General features: G+C 37.8%; 1 protein-coding gene across 3 annotated transcripts; it reads right to left on the minus strand.

Moving 5' to 3' along the window:
- Window positions 1-703: 703 nt before the first annotated feature.
- LOC111866539 lies at window positions 704-12,640 on the minus strand. 3 transcript variants are annotated; one of them, XM_023855582.2, is made up of 6 exons: window positions 12,002-12,640; window positions 10,689-10,753; window positions 7,179-7,308; window positions 4,515-4,804; window positions 3,249-3,470; window positions 704-1,670 (listed from the first exon to the last, which is right to left on the minus strand). In XM_023855582.2, exons 3-6 carry the CDS (start codon window positions 7,306-7,308, stop codon window positions 807-809), a joined length of 1,506 nt encoding a protein of 501 aa, XP_023711350.1. In that variant the 5' UTR covers window positions 10,689-10,753; window positions 12,002-12,640; the 3' UTR covers window positions 704-806. The 3 variants fall into 3 exon arrangements, with proteins under 3 accessions (XP_023711350.1, XP_023711349.1, XP_023711348.1); XM_023855581.2 differs by having other exon boundaries at window positions 10,680-10,753; XM_023855580.2 differs by lacking the exons at window positions 10,689-10,753; window positions 12,002-12,640 and adding an exon at window positions 10,389-10,621.
- Window positions 12,641-17,553: the final 4,913 nt, after the last annotated feature.

Consider the following 17,553-nt stretch of genomic DNA (forward strand, 5'->3'; position numbering starts at 1 on the left):
TCTTACTGTAGATGGAATTAAGTTGAGGTTAACGTCAAATGCTAATATGCAGGACTGGGTGTAGCAGATATTCTAAAAGGATTAACATTCATTTTGTATCTGAAACATTATTTCTTACTCTTAGTGACTGTTCTTTCTCAAATAGATTAATACTAGAGTACATAACATATTTGGCAGAACAGTTCTGTCACAACATTCAGCATGGTTTTCTGTGTGAATAGAAATGTACCAGCCATAACAGTAAAAGAAATATGTCAATGAAACAAGTGTATCGAAGTTGTGCTGATCAAAGTTAATATGCTAAACCTCCTCAATTTAACAATACTATAAAAATGCATACTTTCTGGTATATCACTACAACAACTAAAACTGTGTCATATATCATACCAACAAAAACTGAACTTTCTTCTCAAAGCACTCGTCAGGCAAATGTACTGATATAAATAGAACAATACCTGAAATATTGTAATTTACTGAAAGGTAAGGTAAAGCTATCTCTGTAACAGGCTGTGGAGGTCCATAGGATTGTGAGATGTCAAGGGTCCCACATTTTCTAGACCACCAGCTCACACATGCCAGTGAGGTTGTCAGACTTATGCACCTTTACCCCCAGGGAGATTTCTGGTACTCATTTTTGTTACAGGCTGAGCTGACCCCAGGGCCATAGAACAGCTGGAAGGATTAGGTCAACTGAAAAATCTAATTACCTCATTCAACCTTTATTAAATAGTTACATTCTTCCACATACCCTTTATCTATAATCAACACAAATGAATCCTAACTGAAAAGATTATTCATCAAGACTATTAAATATTCTCTTCTATTTCGACTGACAAAGAGGTGTTGGTCTCTTCAGTATCAACAGGCACAGAAGGGGCACCAGTTTCTTTAGCATTGACTGGGATAGAAGTGGCATCAGTCATGGTATCACTGACTGACTTCAAGATGGTATCAGTCTTTTCAGGATCAATGGGCATCAGGACAGTATCAATCTCTTCACCATCAACGAGCACAGAAGTCGCATGTGTCTGTTCAGAATCATCTAGCATGAACGTTGCATTATTACTCTCTCTCCTCTCACCCAGTTCAGAAGTAATGTTGACCTCCTGAGTATCAACTGGTATGAGAGTTGTATTGGCCTGTTCAGTATGAACTGGTGTGGAATTAGCATTCACATCTTCAGCCTCAACTGGTTTGGAAAAAGGAATGATCTTACCTTTTTCATTTGTCTTAAAAATGTTGGTCTCTTCATTAACTGGCTCAGAAAAAAAAATCTGGTTTCTGGTACCAACTGATTTTGTAATATTTTTGGTTCCCTCAATTTCAATTACATTGCAGAACACACTGATGTCATCAGTTTCACAAGTGGTGTAAGTAGCACAGACTGCACTGGTAAAGGTTGAATTCACCTCGTGAGCATCAACTGTATCAATGAAACTGCTATTAAGTTCATGACAGGGTAACACAGCAGAGTTTGTGGCCTCCATATTGGATACCAAGGTGGTGATGTCATGAACAGCAGATGGTTGTGCTGTTAATCCATCAACTGTGGACAGCTCAGCCTCAGCAGCTTTCTGTAGTTCATGTTTTGATTTCATTCTTGCAAGTCTCCTCTCCTCAGCTAATAACCGATTTCTAAGCATACGTTCTCTCTGTTCAGCTGTCAGGTCCTATAGTCAAAACACCCGCTATTATACAAAATTCCATTTACATCATATAATGATTTCTAAATAATAACTTTCTTGCATTTGGAATTAAAAACCATTTTCCAGTATATTATATTTAAGCATATGACGGAGTTTATATTATACATATAGAAGCATTTTCGAGTAATATATGAGTATGTCTGAGTCTGGTCATTCCAATTTTGACTTATTCCCACAGTATCTTGGGTACTTGTGGTGTCCATGTCAGACTCATGAAGAAAACGGTGGCATCTGAGGGTGGTTTTCTTTTGGTACCATATTTTGATTCTAAGGTTCCATTTGTAATACACATCCTTCATTAATAATATCTTTTGAGATGAAAGATGCTATGAATTGTAAGATTCACCCCTTGAATTTTAATATGCAATAATGAGCACAAGTGTAACAAAGGCTAACTGATCTCTCTTCACCAGAGAATATTAGTTAATATTTAAACTGCTTGGTATTTTCAGCCTCGAAAACGTAAATACAGACAGACTTTCAGAAACTCCTTTGTTGCTATGTTTATGTTTGCTGTCCAATGACTAGTGTTATGGACATGAAAATTTTCCTTGTGCTTTAGACATAAGTCTTACACCATAAGTTTTTGATGCTAATACTTATATACCATCAAATGTAATACACACCCAGAGTCCACAAATTTTAAAATGCGAAGAAAAAAAAAGTGTCTTAAAATAGAGCAAATATGGTATCACAGTTTTCCCCTGCCAGTCATCTTTCCCTGGCATTCCATATTCATCTGCCATCCTCTTTAGTTGTGAAATAAGCCTGAATAGCTAGCAAATTATTATTCTCCACTGGACTTCACATCCAACCTAGTGCTAGGCAACAAACAGAGAAAGATTAATTTCCTCATGACTTCAAACTCCAAACTACATAATAATGAATTCTATGTTTTGGGATATAATGCTGCATAATCCACTGAGTGTTAATCAAAGTTTTGAAGGACATGTCACCTCCATCTTCAAGGTTGAAGAATAAGCCATGCAACTTTCTGTCAACTTTCAGCAGGCTACATGGCAATATGTTCCAGAAACAGAACTCTTCATAACCACTGCTGTGAGAACCTCAAACCCCACATAATAATATTCAAATTAAAGAAGCATTTTTGTTATACAGACATCAATTCAGCATACATAGCTCTAAAGTAACATGAATGCTGAAAACTGTGACCATTTCCTATCCATTTTATTTCCAACCTCATTTCTACCAGCTATGAATTAATTTGTGCAAAAATTTGAAAAAATATATGCTTTGGTATGGGAAAACATGTAACTCCTAGCACTTTTATTCCTATACACAGCTACATTGATATGTCAAGGAAAAGGCACGACATTCAGTGCATGATCATATCATGCAGGTAAGTTCATGAAGTTAATGGCACAAGGCTCGTCAACAATGGGCCTTATGGGAACATTAATATTTCAGAAACTTTCCAACAGACAACATAGAAGGATTAACTAGGAATTTGAAATTCACCTTCCTAGGGATTTGTTTAACTTCATTAAGTCCTACAAGCAAGGAAAATGCAAATATACTTACTGCTGACTGAGACAGTAGTGGCTGATGTGGCAATGATGGTATTTGTGAAGGTGCTATTTCTGTCTGGTTTTCTGGTCTAACTTGTGATAACTGCTGACTTAAAAGTTCATCAAATGCATCAATGGGTACTTCATTATGAACATCAGACTCATCAACTTCATCAAGCAATACCACTGGCTCTTCCACAGTTTCTAATCCCATGCGTATCTTTTTCACATATACCTAAAAAGGGTACATCTCACAGTCATTTAGTGCAGCAAGTCCAGATGCAGTAAGACCTAAGGTTAGATTAGTTTTCATGCATACCTTATATGAAGTACCTATAATTAACACACAATGGTGAGATCACATCTGTTCTTTCATCTGCTTGCTTCATTTCTGAAACTACTGGACTGTGATGATATTCAGTATTTGGTGATTACATCACATGCATTTAATTTTGGTTTACATCTGTCTGGAATGGTGATAAAGTGTGACAAAACAAAATCTATGAGAAGCAAAGGAAAGGGGAAAATCTAGCCTGTGGGTGTGTGTGTCTTGGGTTATAATAATCATGTGAACATAGTTGATTTCAAAATCAGCTTCTGGTGACTTATCCCATACAGTGTGAAAAACATGAATTAGTGGTACACAAAGACGTTTCACAGAATACGCAATGTTGTAGCATTAAATACAACTGTTTATAGACTTAATACTGGAAATTAAAAAGACACAGACATTGTTCAGAACGCAATTGGTGGAACATTTGTTTTTTCAGCATAAGAATGCTGCTCAATGCTAAGTGCCAGGGTGACACTCATCAGACAACACAACTTCGCTGAACAGAATTTCATCTAGAAGATACCACCAACTGGGAAAAACCCTTAGGCCACAAATATGTGTCCTGTATACAAAGCACCAAGAAAGGAAGAGCACAGAATACTGGTGTGAAAAATGTGATGCCAGACTATTTACACCATTCTGAAGACTACCACACTAAATTGTACTGCTAGTAAGTGATCCCCAATACAATACAGATTTCCTTATGTCCTAGAAAAATCTACTTCTAATGTAAACCAACTGAATTTCATAGACATTAATTAAATACAGTTTCACAATTAATGTTATAAATTTTCAAGGAAAATGCAACAATTTCTAGGAGATATGATTTTTTAAACCATGAACATTAGATTTTAAAGGTGGTTTAAATATCTCCCATCCACAGGGAGTGGACCCATTTAAATGTTTCCCATCATTGAAGGGTCAATATTTTCAAGACATATTTACCTGCACAGTCTTCTTCTGCCCTAGTTTCTCAATCTTATCTAAACAGTCATCAAACTGGAAGCGAGGATAGAGACGATGTGCCCAGTGCTCTAATCTCTTCATCACCCTGTTGAGATCAACACTTTCATAACCCTTTCCATGGAATTTAAAATCTTTGAAAGAATTATCTAAAACAGCAATACCACGTGGACCTTTCAGTCGTTCTGGATCTAATTTCAGTCTAGGATTGCGGACAGTTCGTTTCTTAGGTTCAACTCTAGTGGCATTAGAGTTTTCATTATCATCAGCTCCTAAAAACAAAGAGGCACTCATTTCTTATTGATGTATTTAGACTGATTCTTAGAATATTTAACAATGATCTTTCAAATTCACAGGTTATATAGATTAGAAAGATATAGAAAGAAGTGAGAAGCAATGAATTTGGAATGATACAGTTGTGGCACATGTGAAGGTACAATCCCAGCATTCACAGTGCCAGTCTGCAAGAAACCATAAGAAACCTCAGTCAGGATATCTGATAGCCCTAAAGCAATTGTGATTATGAGAATCACATCAGCAAAGAGCACCTACATGTTTAAGTGGGCTGCAAGCAACGTGGGGGGAGCATACACTTCACAATCTCAAAGCCTTATCTTTAGCAGAAGGGAAGGTTTCAATCTGTGAGCAAGAAAAACCTGCACACATCCCTGACTAGGGATAAAATTAAAAACCCCCTGAATAGGAGACCAATGTCCTATTCTGAGACCACAAGAAGGATGGGCTTTGAATGAAGGAGCGCAAGTTACTCTACTTAATTTCTAACGAAAAGAAAAAAACATGTTGCGTGATATCATGTTGAAAAGTCTGAATAATTTTAATTTAAGCAGAGAGAACAATTTTCCATAAAAAAAAAGGTATTTTAATTTTGTTTCAAATATTCTAACAAGATACTTCTTTTTCAAATATACTGTCATGTTATGGAGTGATTATAGATGGAGTTTGGATCAGTAATCAGATTTATTGAAGTCTTATACACACAACTGGTGACTACATTATACAAATCACTATCACACACACAGACTAGTATTCTCAGTCTGTTACAGTCTCCATTATCCATTGTTTGGTAGCGGCTTCCAACGGCAGACATTCTACTTCTGGGTCCCCGAACTCCCCTGGCCTCAGCTTCTAACAGCAACAGCTTACGGCAACTGAACCACAGCAGTCCTCTCATTAACTAACCAACCGGCAACTCACTAACTCTTCACTAACTCCATCTCCTAATCTGTCCTGCTTCCAACATCTCAGCACTGACCGCACAGAAAACACCATTTCCCATTACTGTTGTATCATCCCACTGCCATGGAATCATTGCGTTCTTGTCTGTTGGGGGGGGGGCTGTTNGGCTGTTATCTAGCAATTGCTGTTGTATGATTGTTTATTTCGTGCCTGTTGCCTAGCAATGGGTCTACATGCCAAATTGCTCTCTCAGAAATTTCTTCTTTTCAAGTGCTGTGCTTGTGACATCTGTGATCAACCTCCCCTTCCTTCTCTGTGCCTCAGTTCTCACAGAAATTACTCCCCAACTGCTCCCACTGCTCCCTCCTGCATGATTCCCTGATAGTGTGCCAGCCGGTCCAGGTGTACCACCACCATTTTCCTTTTCCAAGGGCTGTGCTTTGGATGTCTCTACTTTTGTTCTGGAGGGGACCAACTCCTCCATAATGTCCAGTCACTCACTTTCCATGGTTCATCATTGCCATTTATTTGGCTGTAGGCGGCATTCTACAGCTAGATGGTCCCCATATCAGTCCTCCATTGCTCTGATAGTTTCCACTGCAGCCTCTTCTTTAGAGACTTCCTGATACTCCACTACAGACTTCACTTCTTCCAAGCTGGCCTTCATTTCAGTCATAACTTGTTCCATCGTTTGCTACTATGATACAGCTACCCACTGCAGTTTCCAATCCAACAATTCGATCAATCCAATCCCACTTCTGATAACAGTTGCCACATGTATGGAGTGACTATAGACAGGATTTGGATTGGTAATCAGACTTACTGAACTCTTATACACACAACTCATGACTACACTTTACAAATCAGTCATATAGACTAGTGTTCTCAGTCTGTCTCTGCTAGCCGTTGTTTGGTAGCGGCTTCCAACAGTGACCGTTCCCCTTCCTCTGGATTACCGAACAGTCCCCAGCCTCAGCCACCAGCTTCTAACAACAATAGCTCACAATGACTGAGCCCTAGCAGCCCTCTGACTCAAAAACTATCCAACCAACCAACTCACTGACTCACTCTCCAATAACTTCAGCTCCTAACTTGTCCTGCTTATAATATCTTGGTGTGAACTGCATAGAAAACACCTCCTATTACTGTTGTATCCTACTGTTGCTGTGGCGTTGTTGTGTTCGTGTCTGTTGGCAGAGCCGATACCAAGCAACGGCTGTTGTAGTCACTTATTTCCAGTTCGTTGCCTAGCAATGGGTCCACATGCCACAATATTTTAGTTTGACCCTGTTATTATGTAATAATGAAATAGGGTTGGTATATCATAACTGGGTGATAACATAAAATAAAGTGGATAAGTAATGGTTGGTTTCAGGATTCAACTTATTCATACTGGCTATCATGCTAAACGTATGCTTCACCAGAATAATGGTGACATCAGGAAAATACCATTATTAGCATTGTCTTCAATCTCCTGTTCTTCTGCTTCATCAAACAGCTGTTCACCTTGCCGCTCAATTACCTCCTCCAAATCATTTGGATCCCCAATGAGGTTATCTTCATACAGTTCTTCCAACATCTATAATTAAGAAAATGGTGATTTCCATAATCACTTAGCTTGTCACTACAGCATAAAGAGTCAGATTTAAATCAAATTTGGTGGGTCTGTAAATCATATACTTAAAAGTGTCAAAAAAGATTGCCCCCATGCCTTTTAGTTGTTTTGTACTGTCTGTCAAAAACATCTCTGGGGCTATTCCATGCCTTGAGTATGCAACCTGCTAGAAGGAAAATCCTGTGTGCTCAGGATCTGTGGTATGGTGATGCTGGTCCCCATTATATGTTGAATATAGAAACCAGTAACTTATTAATGAGGATATGGCAATCTACATCACTATCTAACAATGACATAACCTCAAAGCTGTTTTAGACCCAGTACAACAGAAATTCAAAATTCTAAATAAATTACTTTTTTGTATAACAAAGCTCATGCATATTACTGTAACTCTGGCCTAATTTCATTATACAGCTCATCTGAATATTACTAAAATGCAATTTCCAATGACAGTATCACATATTGAAGTTTAACACAGGTAACATTCAATGTCATTAAAGTCCACCTTCATCCTTGAAGTACTCAAAGGATGAATCCTGCAAAACTCTCAGGAAAAAAAAAAAACTTTCTCGCCCCATCCCACTCCACATATCTAAAACAAAATGGTGACATATAGAAGCTAACCTGAGATATACAGAGTGTCCCAGACTTCAGGAGGGTGTTCCTTATGTTAAAGTATGCCGATATAACCCAAAACACCTATGTCCAAAGTTGAATGGTTATGGAGATAANCTTTACCTGTCAGCTGACTAGTTTTATCGATGTTTGTCCTTGAGTGTGGTGATGACCGCTCACATTAGCACCACACACACTCGCATACCAGAATGCACAGTCAGCAATGTTACGTCAGTGTTTGCCATTCATGTGTCGTGTATAGTGCTTGGAACCCTAACGACAACTTTGACATGGCATGCAAGTTCTTTTGTAGTTCGATTCAATGGCTTCATGTCACTCACAAGTTAGTTTGATGTTACGTACATTTTTAACATTACAGAAACCACATATTCCTGCCAGTTTTAATATGTATTTGGTAATTAACAAGTGTGTAACACCTGTCAAAGTTCCACACTTCTCTGGCCATTATTTCCGTAACCGTTCAACTTTGGACATAGGTGTTTTGGGTTATATCGGCATACTTTAACATAAGGAACACCCTCCCGAAGTCTGGCACATTCCTCCTGGGACACCCTGTACATATTTCAATACTCTTATGTCTGCTGAGTCTCCCCTAACACACAGGATTTGTTCGAGCAGTTGCTCAACTGTTACAGGTCAATAAGAAATGAGGTTAAAAAAGTAAAGTTGTTCCTGTGTTTAACTACTTAAGTACTACGCCATGAAGGCATATGGGAAAGCTGATGTATAGACCCATGCATAAGAAATGTCATGTGTAAACAGACTCAGCCACAGAATTATCACTGTGATAATGTACGTACAGTTCACCTACATGAATCACTTCATGTTAATTTCGAAACCAGTCAGCTGTAAGCTTTCTCTGCATTGATATGCAACCATCAGATGCACTTCTGAATCACCGTTACTTATCATGAATTGCAACAGAAAAAATATATCACATAGTAAATGGGTTCATGAATTTTAGAGCAGTATCCAGAATCACCTTCATCTAATAAACTGTATACAGTAAATTCTCCACCATGTATGGAGAATGGGGTGTGCTGGTGACACAGAGTTCCATAAGAAAAACTCCCACAGAAACTTAATACACAGCCAAAACAACATATTTTCACTTCAGTTATTGTATGGGCATCCTCTATGGTGATACAGCATACTGATGGGTGAAAGAATTTGGATCTGGACTTGTACTGGCACCTGTCAGAGAAGATAATGAGCAGTGCTGCTCATGGTGGCAGGCAGAACTACTGCATGGCAGGTGAAAACTGAAGTAACTAAATAACTCCATGGAGAAACTAATAGTCACACAGCTACTCAAAATTTTTACAATAATTTATGGAACCCTAGGGTTCAATACTGTACTCACAAGAGCCTGTCACTGCTCCCTATCCTAAGCCAGATGAATCCAGTTCATACCTCACCATCCTATCTCTCTAGAATCAATATTAATATTATCATCATGTTCATTAGTCCAGCACTTGTGTGACTCTATGTCCAATGTACATCTTCCCACATTCACACTAAGGATAGTATATGCCCCCAAGATTTTCAGGCCAGGATTATCCTTCATGGGACATGGGAAGCTGGAGACTTTCATTGGTGAATTTCTACTGTCTTGAAGACATGCTTGGAAAGCACCCTGCTTATGCAGTTGAACATGAATTGCCAACAAACCCCCACCCTTTTTTCCACCTTCATGATTGTTACATTCTTTTGTTTTGTCACATTCTGAGCTCCACTTGCTGTCTGCTTTATGCTGGTTTCTTTCTTGGCTTCCTTTTCAGCCCTGAAGACAGACTTAATATTTTCCTCCAAAATGTCTATTGACTTTCACCAGACTATATAGTATTATATCCCAAAAGACAAAGCTCTCTGAACTGTCTTCTGCTGTTATTATGATACAGAGGAAATTCCAAAGTACCTTCTGCCATTGATAGATTTGTTATAAATTTTTGTTACTTCTACCCATGCATTACACCCAGGCATTGACAGGCAGATTTGCTAGTTATGAATATTTCAGTCACATGAACACTGATTCACATACAAATCAGGCACTACTCAGAAACTACTCATGATGATGGAGCATACTGCCCATGCCATTCAGCAGAATGTACTATAGCAGTGGTAACTTACATTCTTATGAAAATGTCATCTTCTACTTCTTCATCTAGCTGCAATTAAATCTATTTATCTTCAATCAGGAAGGCAATACCAGCATTCAAAGAAGACATTATTTCCTTTCTTCCTTTAGTGAATTACTGGCATTACAATAGTATCCCTTTCTATTATTACTCATTCCAAATATACTATATTTCGACATAACTTACATAATGCTTCTACAACTGGCTCTAGAACTTATCATTATTTATAACTTGGTGTGCACAAAAAACTGAGTTTTGAACAAAACTTACAAACTTTTGGAATGCAACCATCTATAACTTGGCCACTACCTGCATGTTATCTTTTTATGTTGTAATTTTGAAAACCCTTACATAACTAGGACAAGAGCTTTCTTTGTCTGTCCTTTATACTGTGGCAGCCATGTGTAACCCAAGGAAGAGAAAAATAATGCACGCAACAAAATGAACTGTAGTACAAATAGATGTAAAAATTGATTATGCAACTTCTCTTCTTCCCAGAATTACAGAAGGAAAACTAGAAGATGTAAGTATATTATTCTAACCCAAGTAACTTTATAATACCATGCTCACAGTTAGGTCTCTCCTCCTGGATGTTTTGTTGTTACAGTACTATCAATAGATGTCTGTAGTAGCACCTGCAAATTAAGATAAGTATTTTTCTTATATTTTGAGGGCCTATCATATTTCTGTTAGATTTGAAGTTAGGGACATACTGTATTACATTTTGTAAGATCTATGTTGGGCTAAATAACAGGAAAGTAGAATTTTCACAAGTCTGGTGACACTACATGATAGCATGCTATAATGGTCACATTAAAGATAAATTCAAATTAAATTCTGATGTCTATAACATGAATACTAGACAAAAATATAACTTCCACCTACCCTCATCAACTTTATCAGTATATCAAAAAGGAGTCTACTTTACTGGCATAAAAGTGTTCAACAATCTGCCACAAAGTATTAAAAACTTGGGCAATGATACTAAAAAGTTTAAATCAGAGTTAAAGAATTATCTGCATGCTCATTCCTTCTACTCTTTAGATGAATACTTCAATGTAAATAGAGAATGATGTAAAATTAAGTTATATTAATTTTTAAGATAAAATTGCCTGTACTTACGTATGTAACCTTTCGACTTGTTCTGTATCCAAAGGTACTAACCTGCTTAGGATTTATAGAATGTAAATAAATTCAATTCAATTCAAATTCAATTAGCATCAAGAATATTTCATAAAGGAGTATATATGGACTAAAGAGATATGGGACTTTATTAAATGAAAAGGTTTCTGTAATAAAACAGGTCCTAGACACCTGGCACTTGAGCAATACAAGCTAGAACTAACCTCAGCAAATACTCAACAAACATCATATTACTCCCCAACAATTTAATATCTAGTGTCACTGAAGTGTTGGATACTTGAAATATTTATAGAATGGTAAACGATGATTCTTATACTACAAAGCCTCGAAAAAAACTGCACTTGCATATATAAATACATATATTTATTTAGCAAACATTTTATTTCTTAACATTAGTTCAATTTCTACTATACCATGCGGAGAAAGATTTAAAAAGTAAGGCATGTATTTAGTTCTTCTGAGTCCACACATGAAGATAATAAGTCAACAATTATGGCACATGAATACAACACATTTTCGATCCTAAGGCACAATGAAGTACTCTCTACTTAGACCCATTATTTTTGTGGTGCATTCCGGTGCATACATTCTTACTACTGTGTTATGAAACGAAATGTAAAGTCTTGAGTACTTCCATTCACCTTCGAGAATGGGAACAAAAAAAAATTACTGTACTTGGCGTCACTTTTCATTACCAATATATACATAATAAGATCATAAACATAATTTTTATGACGCACCTGAAATATTAATTTTATTACACCAGAACTATAATCCCCTACAAATGTATTACAGAAGAATGAACTGCTTTGTTACTCATTTCACTATAAAATTCAACGATTCCAACCTAAGGCGCCAAATTTCCAAAGTCAAGATCGGTGAAGATGTACTGCCAGATGTCAGGACATCCGTTCACGGTGAGCAAACGAATTCCTACGCGTTTCTACAACATAACCTTAAAGCATGTACAGTCTTATTTCACTACACACAAGCAGAAGGAAAAATAATTATGGTGAAAAATCATCTTCAGACGTCGAGTTCACTGGTTCATTCTGAGTTATAAATCGATCGAACTGTGTGCCAGAGTTCATCCTTTCTAGCAACGAAGATAAAAGTTTCTTGTTCAAACGATCAGTTAACGTCAGATCATATTCATGATTACTTGCTGCTTTGTTGCTTGAAGTGTCTTCAGAAGCTGTCTCTTCACTTGGTTTCTCTGGCATATTTGAAATTTTTACTAGAAAAATACAGCAGCAACCGACTTATACACCAATCAATGTACGCGACGAATACTAAGCATGTGATTACCACGGATTAATGTAATCACGAACCGACGATAGCACAGATGGTAGATCGTGTGCGATCGTCTGGTCCCGGTCTGGTCGGTCTGTTCAACTACCAACTGTGCTGAAGCTCAAGAATACGAGTATAATATGTTCCAGTGATCGCATGGCTGCGTGTAGCACACTTAGGCATGTTCAATAAAATCGTGGCGGCATTCCAAATTTCAGTTACAACACAATTTTCATATGCAACTACTTTAAGTGATGACATGTATGTTTTTCTGTGCACATCTGAACAAAACTCCCTAAATATTTTTCGGAAGAGGGGAAAGTTGTCCCTGTGCTTGATTATGTAAGCATTATGCCATGAAGACATATGGGGGAATGAAGGTACAGCTCCAGCTTTCTCGACCTCAGTACTATATATGGGTGATTAGTTAGCGTCACGCCTCTGCCATTTTACCCCGTGGGGAAGGAGCCACTTGTTCCCATTGGATACGACGCTGGGTGGGCCCCAGAGTCAACCTGGACGCTGTGGAGAAAAATCTTGCACTGTCAGGAATCAAACTCGGCCTGTAGCCCGTTGCTATACCGATTGAGCTATCCCGACTCCTACATAATTGTCGGAAAATATATTTTGTGTCTAATACCTTTTTTTCGTATGTATTGTGGTTGTCGAGATGATTAAAAAGCTAACGTCGCAAAAATATTGAGCCATGCATTCATATCAGCACTTCTGACATTAAGCAGCCAGCATGGGTCCTCTGAACATATGGGAAGATTATCGAAGTTCCTAGTCCGCATGATTTCAGCTTTTATGTGTTTGTTGCATAAAAAGAGAAAACGAGTTTAAAATATGTTCGTCGGTCATTCTACTTCAAATCATCCGTTTTATGGTACAATATGTATGTATAAGAGAGCGCCAGAAGTTAGTATTCAAGAACTGAAGATCTAGTGGAAATATTAGAGCGAACTTGCCAACAATACACTATCCATAAGTTCCGTAACGTGCTTCAAGTCATTTCATAGTCTTTACACGTTTTTCTAATAAAAAATGTCCTTGCATGTACTTGAACACTAAATGGCCCTTGTAGCACAACGAGATCTAATCATTACTTGTGCTAGGTACGAATATTTTATATGATAATCCATTTTTTTATAACCAGTAAACTCTAACATTTGAACCGGGCTTTACATAAAGCAGAAGTCTATTGAAGTCACGATTACGAACAAATTCGCCCACAGCTTCTGGTGGAGACACCAATGCTTACTTTAATTTAAATTTAGTTGGTAATTTCAGACATCAAAACATGCAGATTTGCACACAGCTGCTCACCAAATTACTCGTTTATTATGTACTTACTGCATCAGAATACGTAAAAATTAACTTTTTATAAAGTAGTAAACTAACTGTCCACAGCTTTATGGAAGCCACAACTAAAAATTATGAACCCTAATTACAGTGGGCTAAGAAAAGAGACAGAAAATACAGACAGTACAACATAAGCATTTATGGGAGAACGAAACTGAAAAATACATTTTCAATCTGGTCGCGCTCAAGTCGCAGTTTTTTATCCGTAACAATATTTTTCGTTCATAGTAGAAAATATGGACAGAAGTATATCTTCTCTTAAAGAAATGGAATTTCATGGCGGTGAAGATTTTGATCCTGTCCTTCTACGTCATGACACCGTGTAATGTGGTAAGTAGTTACCAAATATTCAGCGGAACTTACTACCTCAATTTTCATGGCTAGTACTATCTTCTATTCTGAAAATGGAACCAGTAGGTTCCTCCGAAATGCTAATAATCGCCAACCACACCACACTACACAGTGTCATAATTCGAAAGATCACAATCCCAAACTAAAAAGATATTTTCTCTTCTTATCAAACCAACAGATAAGCCTAAACAGCCTATGCCGGTTAATTTGTTTCGTGTCGCGGCGTTCTCAGTACTTTAGGCTATACAGCATCTGTTGGTAGGGTGATTAATGAATAATGACCCAATCCACGACAAACTAATTCATTGCATGCCTTGTCTTTACATACTAAAATAACTAAAATATATATTTATCATATATACTGACAAATGTCAAGTGTTAACACTTTAACAATGAATTAGTTTGTCGTGGATTGGATCAGCACCTGAAGATGGCACACTGGTGCCGAAACATGTAGTGAGAGTGAAAAGAGGGGATAAATAAATGTATGCACTAGAAGACGGATATGATAAATCATGGACTTAAATCAGTGCAACAGGACGCTAAAATATAACATTAATGAATAATGAATTGGAAATAATTTGTAAGGAAACGGTTGTGGCCTAATCGGGACACTATCCTGGAATTTTGTAAGGGAGCATAAGAAAACCACGAAAAACATCAGGATAGCCAGTGTGAGCCCCTCTAGAATATATATCTAGAGCTTTACCACTACACCGAAAAGCTTATTTCAGTACCGTATCAGCTACTGATAGTGCAGGGAGACAGAGTCGAAATGTCTAGGTTCTGAACGATTCTAACGAGGCAGATCAACCTAGATGCCTTCTTCCATTTTTAGTACTAAATAAACTGAACATATTTAATTACAATATTTCCAGCAAAATGTTCGGTTAGAGATTAATCCTGAGTATCTTACGTCTTAGTAAAACTTGTGATTTTCCATATCTTGCAAACTGGCAGATACAGAAAATCTGTGGATAGTACCGGCAGGTGGAAGTGAAGTACTCGTAGAAGGCCTGGTTCTAATAAAAAGTAAAAAAGTAAAGCTATCCCTGTAACAGGCCATGAAGGTCTATAGGGTTGTGAGACGGCGAGGGTCCCACATTATCTAGACAATCGGCTCAAAGTTCTAATTCCACCCCATAAACCACCAATCCTATAGACCAACATTCGTAAGACTTGAAGTTTTGTGGGAGTGTGTTTTCAAATTATGGTCTCCTCTATTTTGGGCAGCTAAAATTTCGAATACTGAGAACATTAATCAGAACATACGTTTTTATACATTCCCTTATATTTTATTATCATCATCAGTAATCTGTCAAGACGACAGGTCCACAGTCNTGAAGCTTGCAGTTATGGAGAAGAGTACAAGTTATGAAGCTCCTAATTATGCAGCTGCCCAAGAAAATATGTGGAGCTCTGTAATCTTCATATCTGACTGACTGACTGGCTGGCTGACTAACTGAGAGACTAGAAAAGGTAAAGTTATCCCTGTAACAGGCCGTGAAGGCCCATATGGTTTTTAGACGTCGAGGCTCCACATTATCTAGACAATCGGCTCACAGGTGGCGGTAAGGTTGTCAGCCTTACGCGCCGGCCTCCTTTTACCCCCTAGAAAGATTCCTGGTACTCATTTCTGTTAGAGGTTGAGTCGACCCCAGAACCATAGTGCGGCTAGAAGGATTAGGTAAATTGAAAAAATACACCTCATCGGGACCCGAACCGGCGACCTTCCGGCTTGTAGCATAGTACTTCAACCAACTACGCTACCTAGTGCCCCAGTTTATTTGAAGTAAACACCATTAAAGAAATCAATCTCCACATCACAGAAAACACCACATCTACATTATAAAAGTCAATCGTTAACACCGTTAGGAAGTAATTGCTGTTAATTCTGAGAATCTTATGAGACATATAAATACTCTGTGTGTGAAAAATGCAGAGGTCATAATGTTAGCACAGATTATACACTACATATTTATTATTACCTCTGTAATTTAAATTGATAGACAGAACCAAAGAAATAAGCATATGCCCTTGTTAATTTTCTTTGCTTGCCCAAAGAACATCCACTGTGTTACACCTAGAACTGTAATTCCTCAAGCAAAGACAAATCATAATGTGGTCAACACTGTCTTCATGGTATCTGCCATCACCTCGCGCACTAGATTTACTTCAGACACGTTCTGCCACGGGAAGTGACCTGCGAGATAACTAGGTCTCTTGGTTTTACTCGGTGTCTCCCAGTCTCGCGCCATAGTGTACCCAAGGGAAAGAAGTGTTTGAGTTAAATATAAACTCGACTGCCTTATGATTTGCTATACTAACATCAATGAGTTAAGAGCGATTTAATTCTGCATTTCCCTCTCGAAAAGATACATAGCTTATTGTTTCAGAATATCTTGAATAAATTATCAGTACTTTAGTTAACCTGGCTCGAAAGAAAATCAGCCACATACCCTGGAATTTAATTTGACGGAGGCGGAGAACGTCCTCAATCCACCCATTCATTCTTCAGTCAAAATTGTTAGGTGATCAGAAGATCCTCGTTTTAGTCCCGGGGCCGCACTTCACGACTTGTTTGGCGTTTCCCACTCGTTCAGAATATTTCCTTACGTTGATCTGACGATTCTGTGACAAAATACAGTAGGTACAATTCTCTAGTCCACTCTGCTCATTCTTCTTGCAACTTCACTGTTGGGTTGCCTGGTTTAAAGGAATGTGGCGTGATTCAAAATCATAATGACTTGGCGGTGTGAGTGGTCTTGTTAGAAGTGTCGCAATAGAATGACGTCTAAATTGGGAATTTTCGTTTCGTTCTACAATAACATCTATTCAACGATACTTTTAAACTTGTATTCCCAAATATTAGACATGTATACAATATTTCTTCTTAAAAATGAAGACGTTATATAATTTCTTTTAGAAACAAAAAAAATAAGAATGAAGGTCATAATCTTCATTTTATTTTCGTAGCAGACGCATATATGACATCTGTGGGAAAGCCAGAAGGAAAGAGGCCACTAGGAAGATAAACAAGTAGGTGAGTTGACGATATTGAAATGGATCTTAGGGAGATAGGATGGGGTGGTATGGACTTAATCGATCTTGCTCAGGATAGAGATCAGTGGAGGGTTCTTGTTAAGACGGTGATGAACCTGAAGATGCTGGGAAGTTCTTGAGTAGCTGCACAATTGGCGTTTTCTCAAGAAGTTCCCATGTCCATTATGTTAGTTTAGTTCAGTTTAGCAGATGACTGTTAAACCAGCAGGGGTTCCATTTTGGG

This window comes from Cryptotermes secundus, unplaced genomic scaffold (genome assembly GCF_002891405.2).
Source record: "Cryptotermes secundus unplaced genomic scaffold, Csec_1.0 scaffold401, whole genome shotgun sequence".
In the NCBI taxonomy this organism is placed as follows: Eukaryota; Metazoa; Arthropoda; class Insecta; order Blattodea; family Kalotermitidae; genus Cryptotermes; species Cryptotermes secundus.

What these genes read in the sequence shown, in the direction of transcription:
- LOC111866539 (XM_023855580.2), bottom strand. Translation starts at nt 10,409, where the DNA reads ATGGTTGCATTCCAAAAGTTT. An exon ending in GGCAGAAGAAGACTGTGCAG is followed by an intron (nt 3,471 to 4,514) that starts GTAAATATGTCT and finishes TACCCTTTTTAG; the next exon opens with GTATATGTGAAAAAGATACG. An exon ending in CACTACTGTCTCAGTCAGCA is followed by an intron (nt 1,671 to 3,248) that starts GTAAGTATATTT and finishes TTTTGACTATAG; the next exon opens with GACCTGACAGCTGAACAGAG.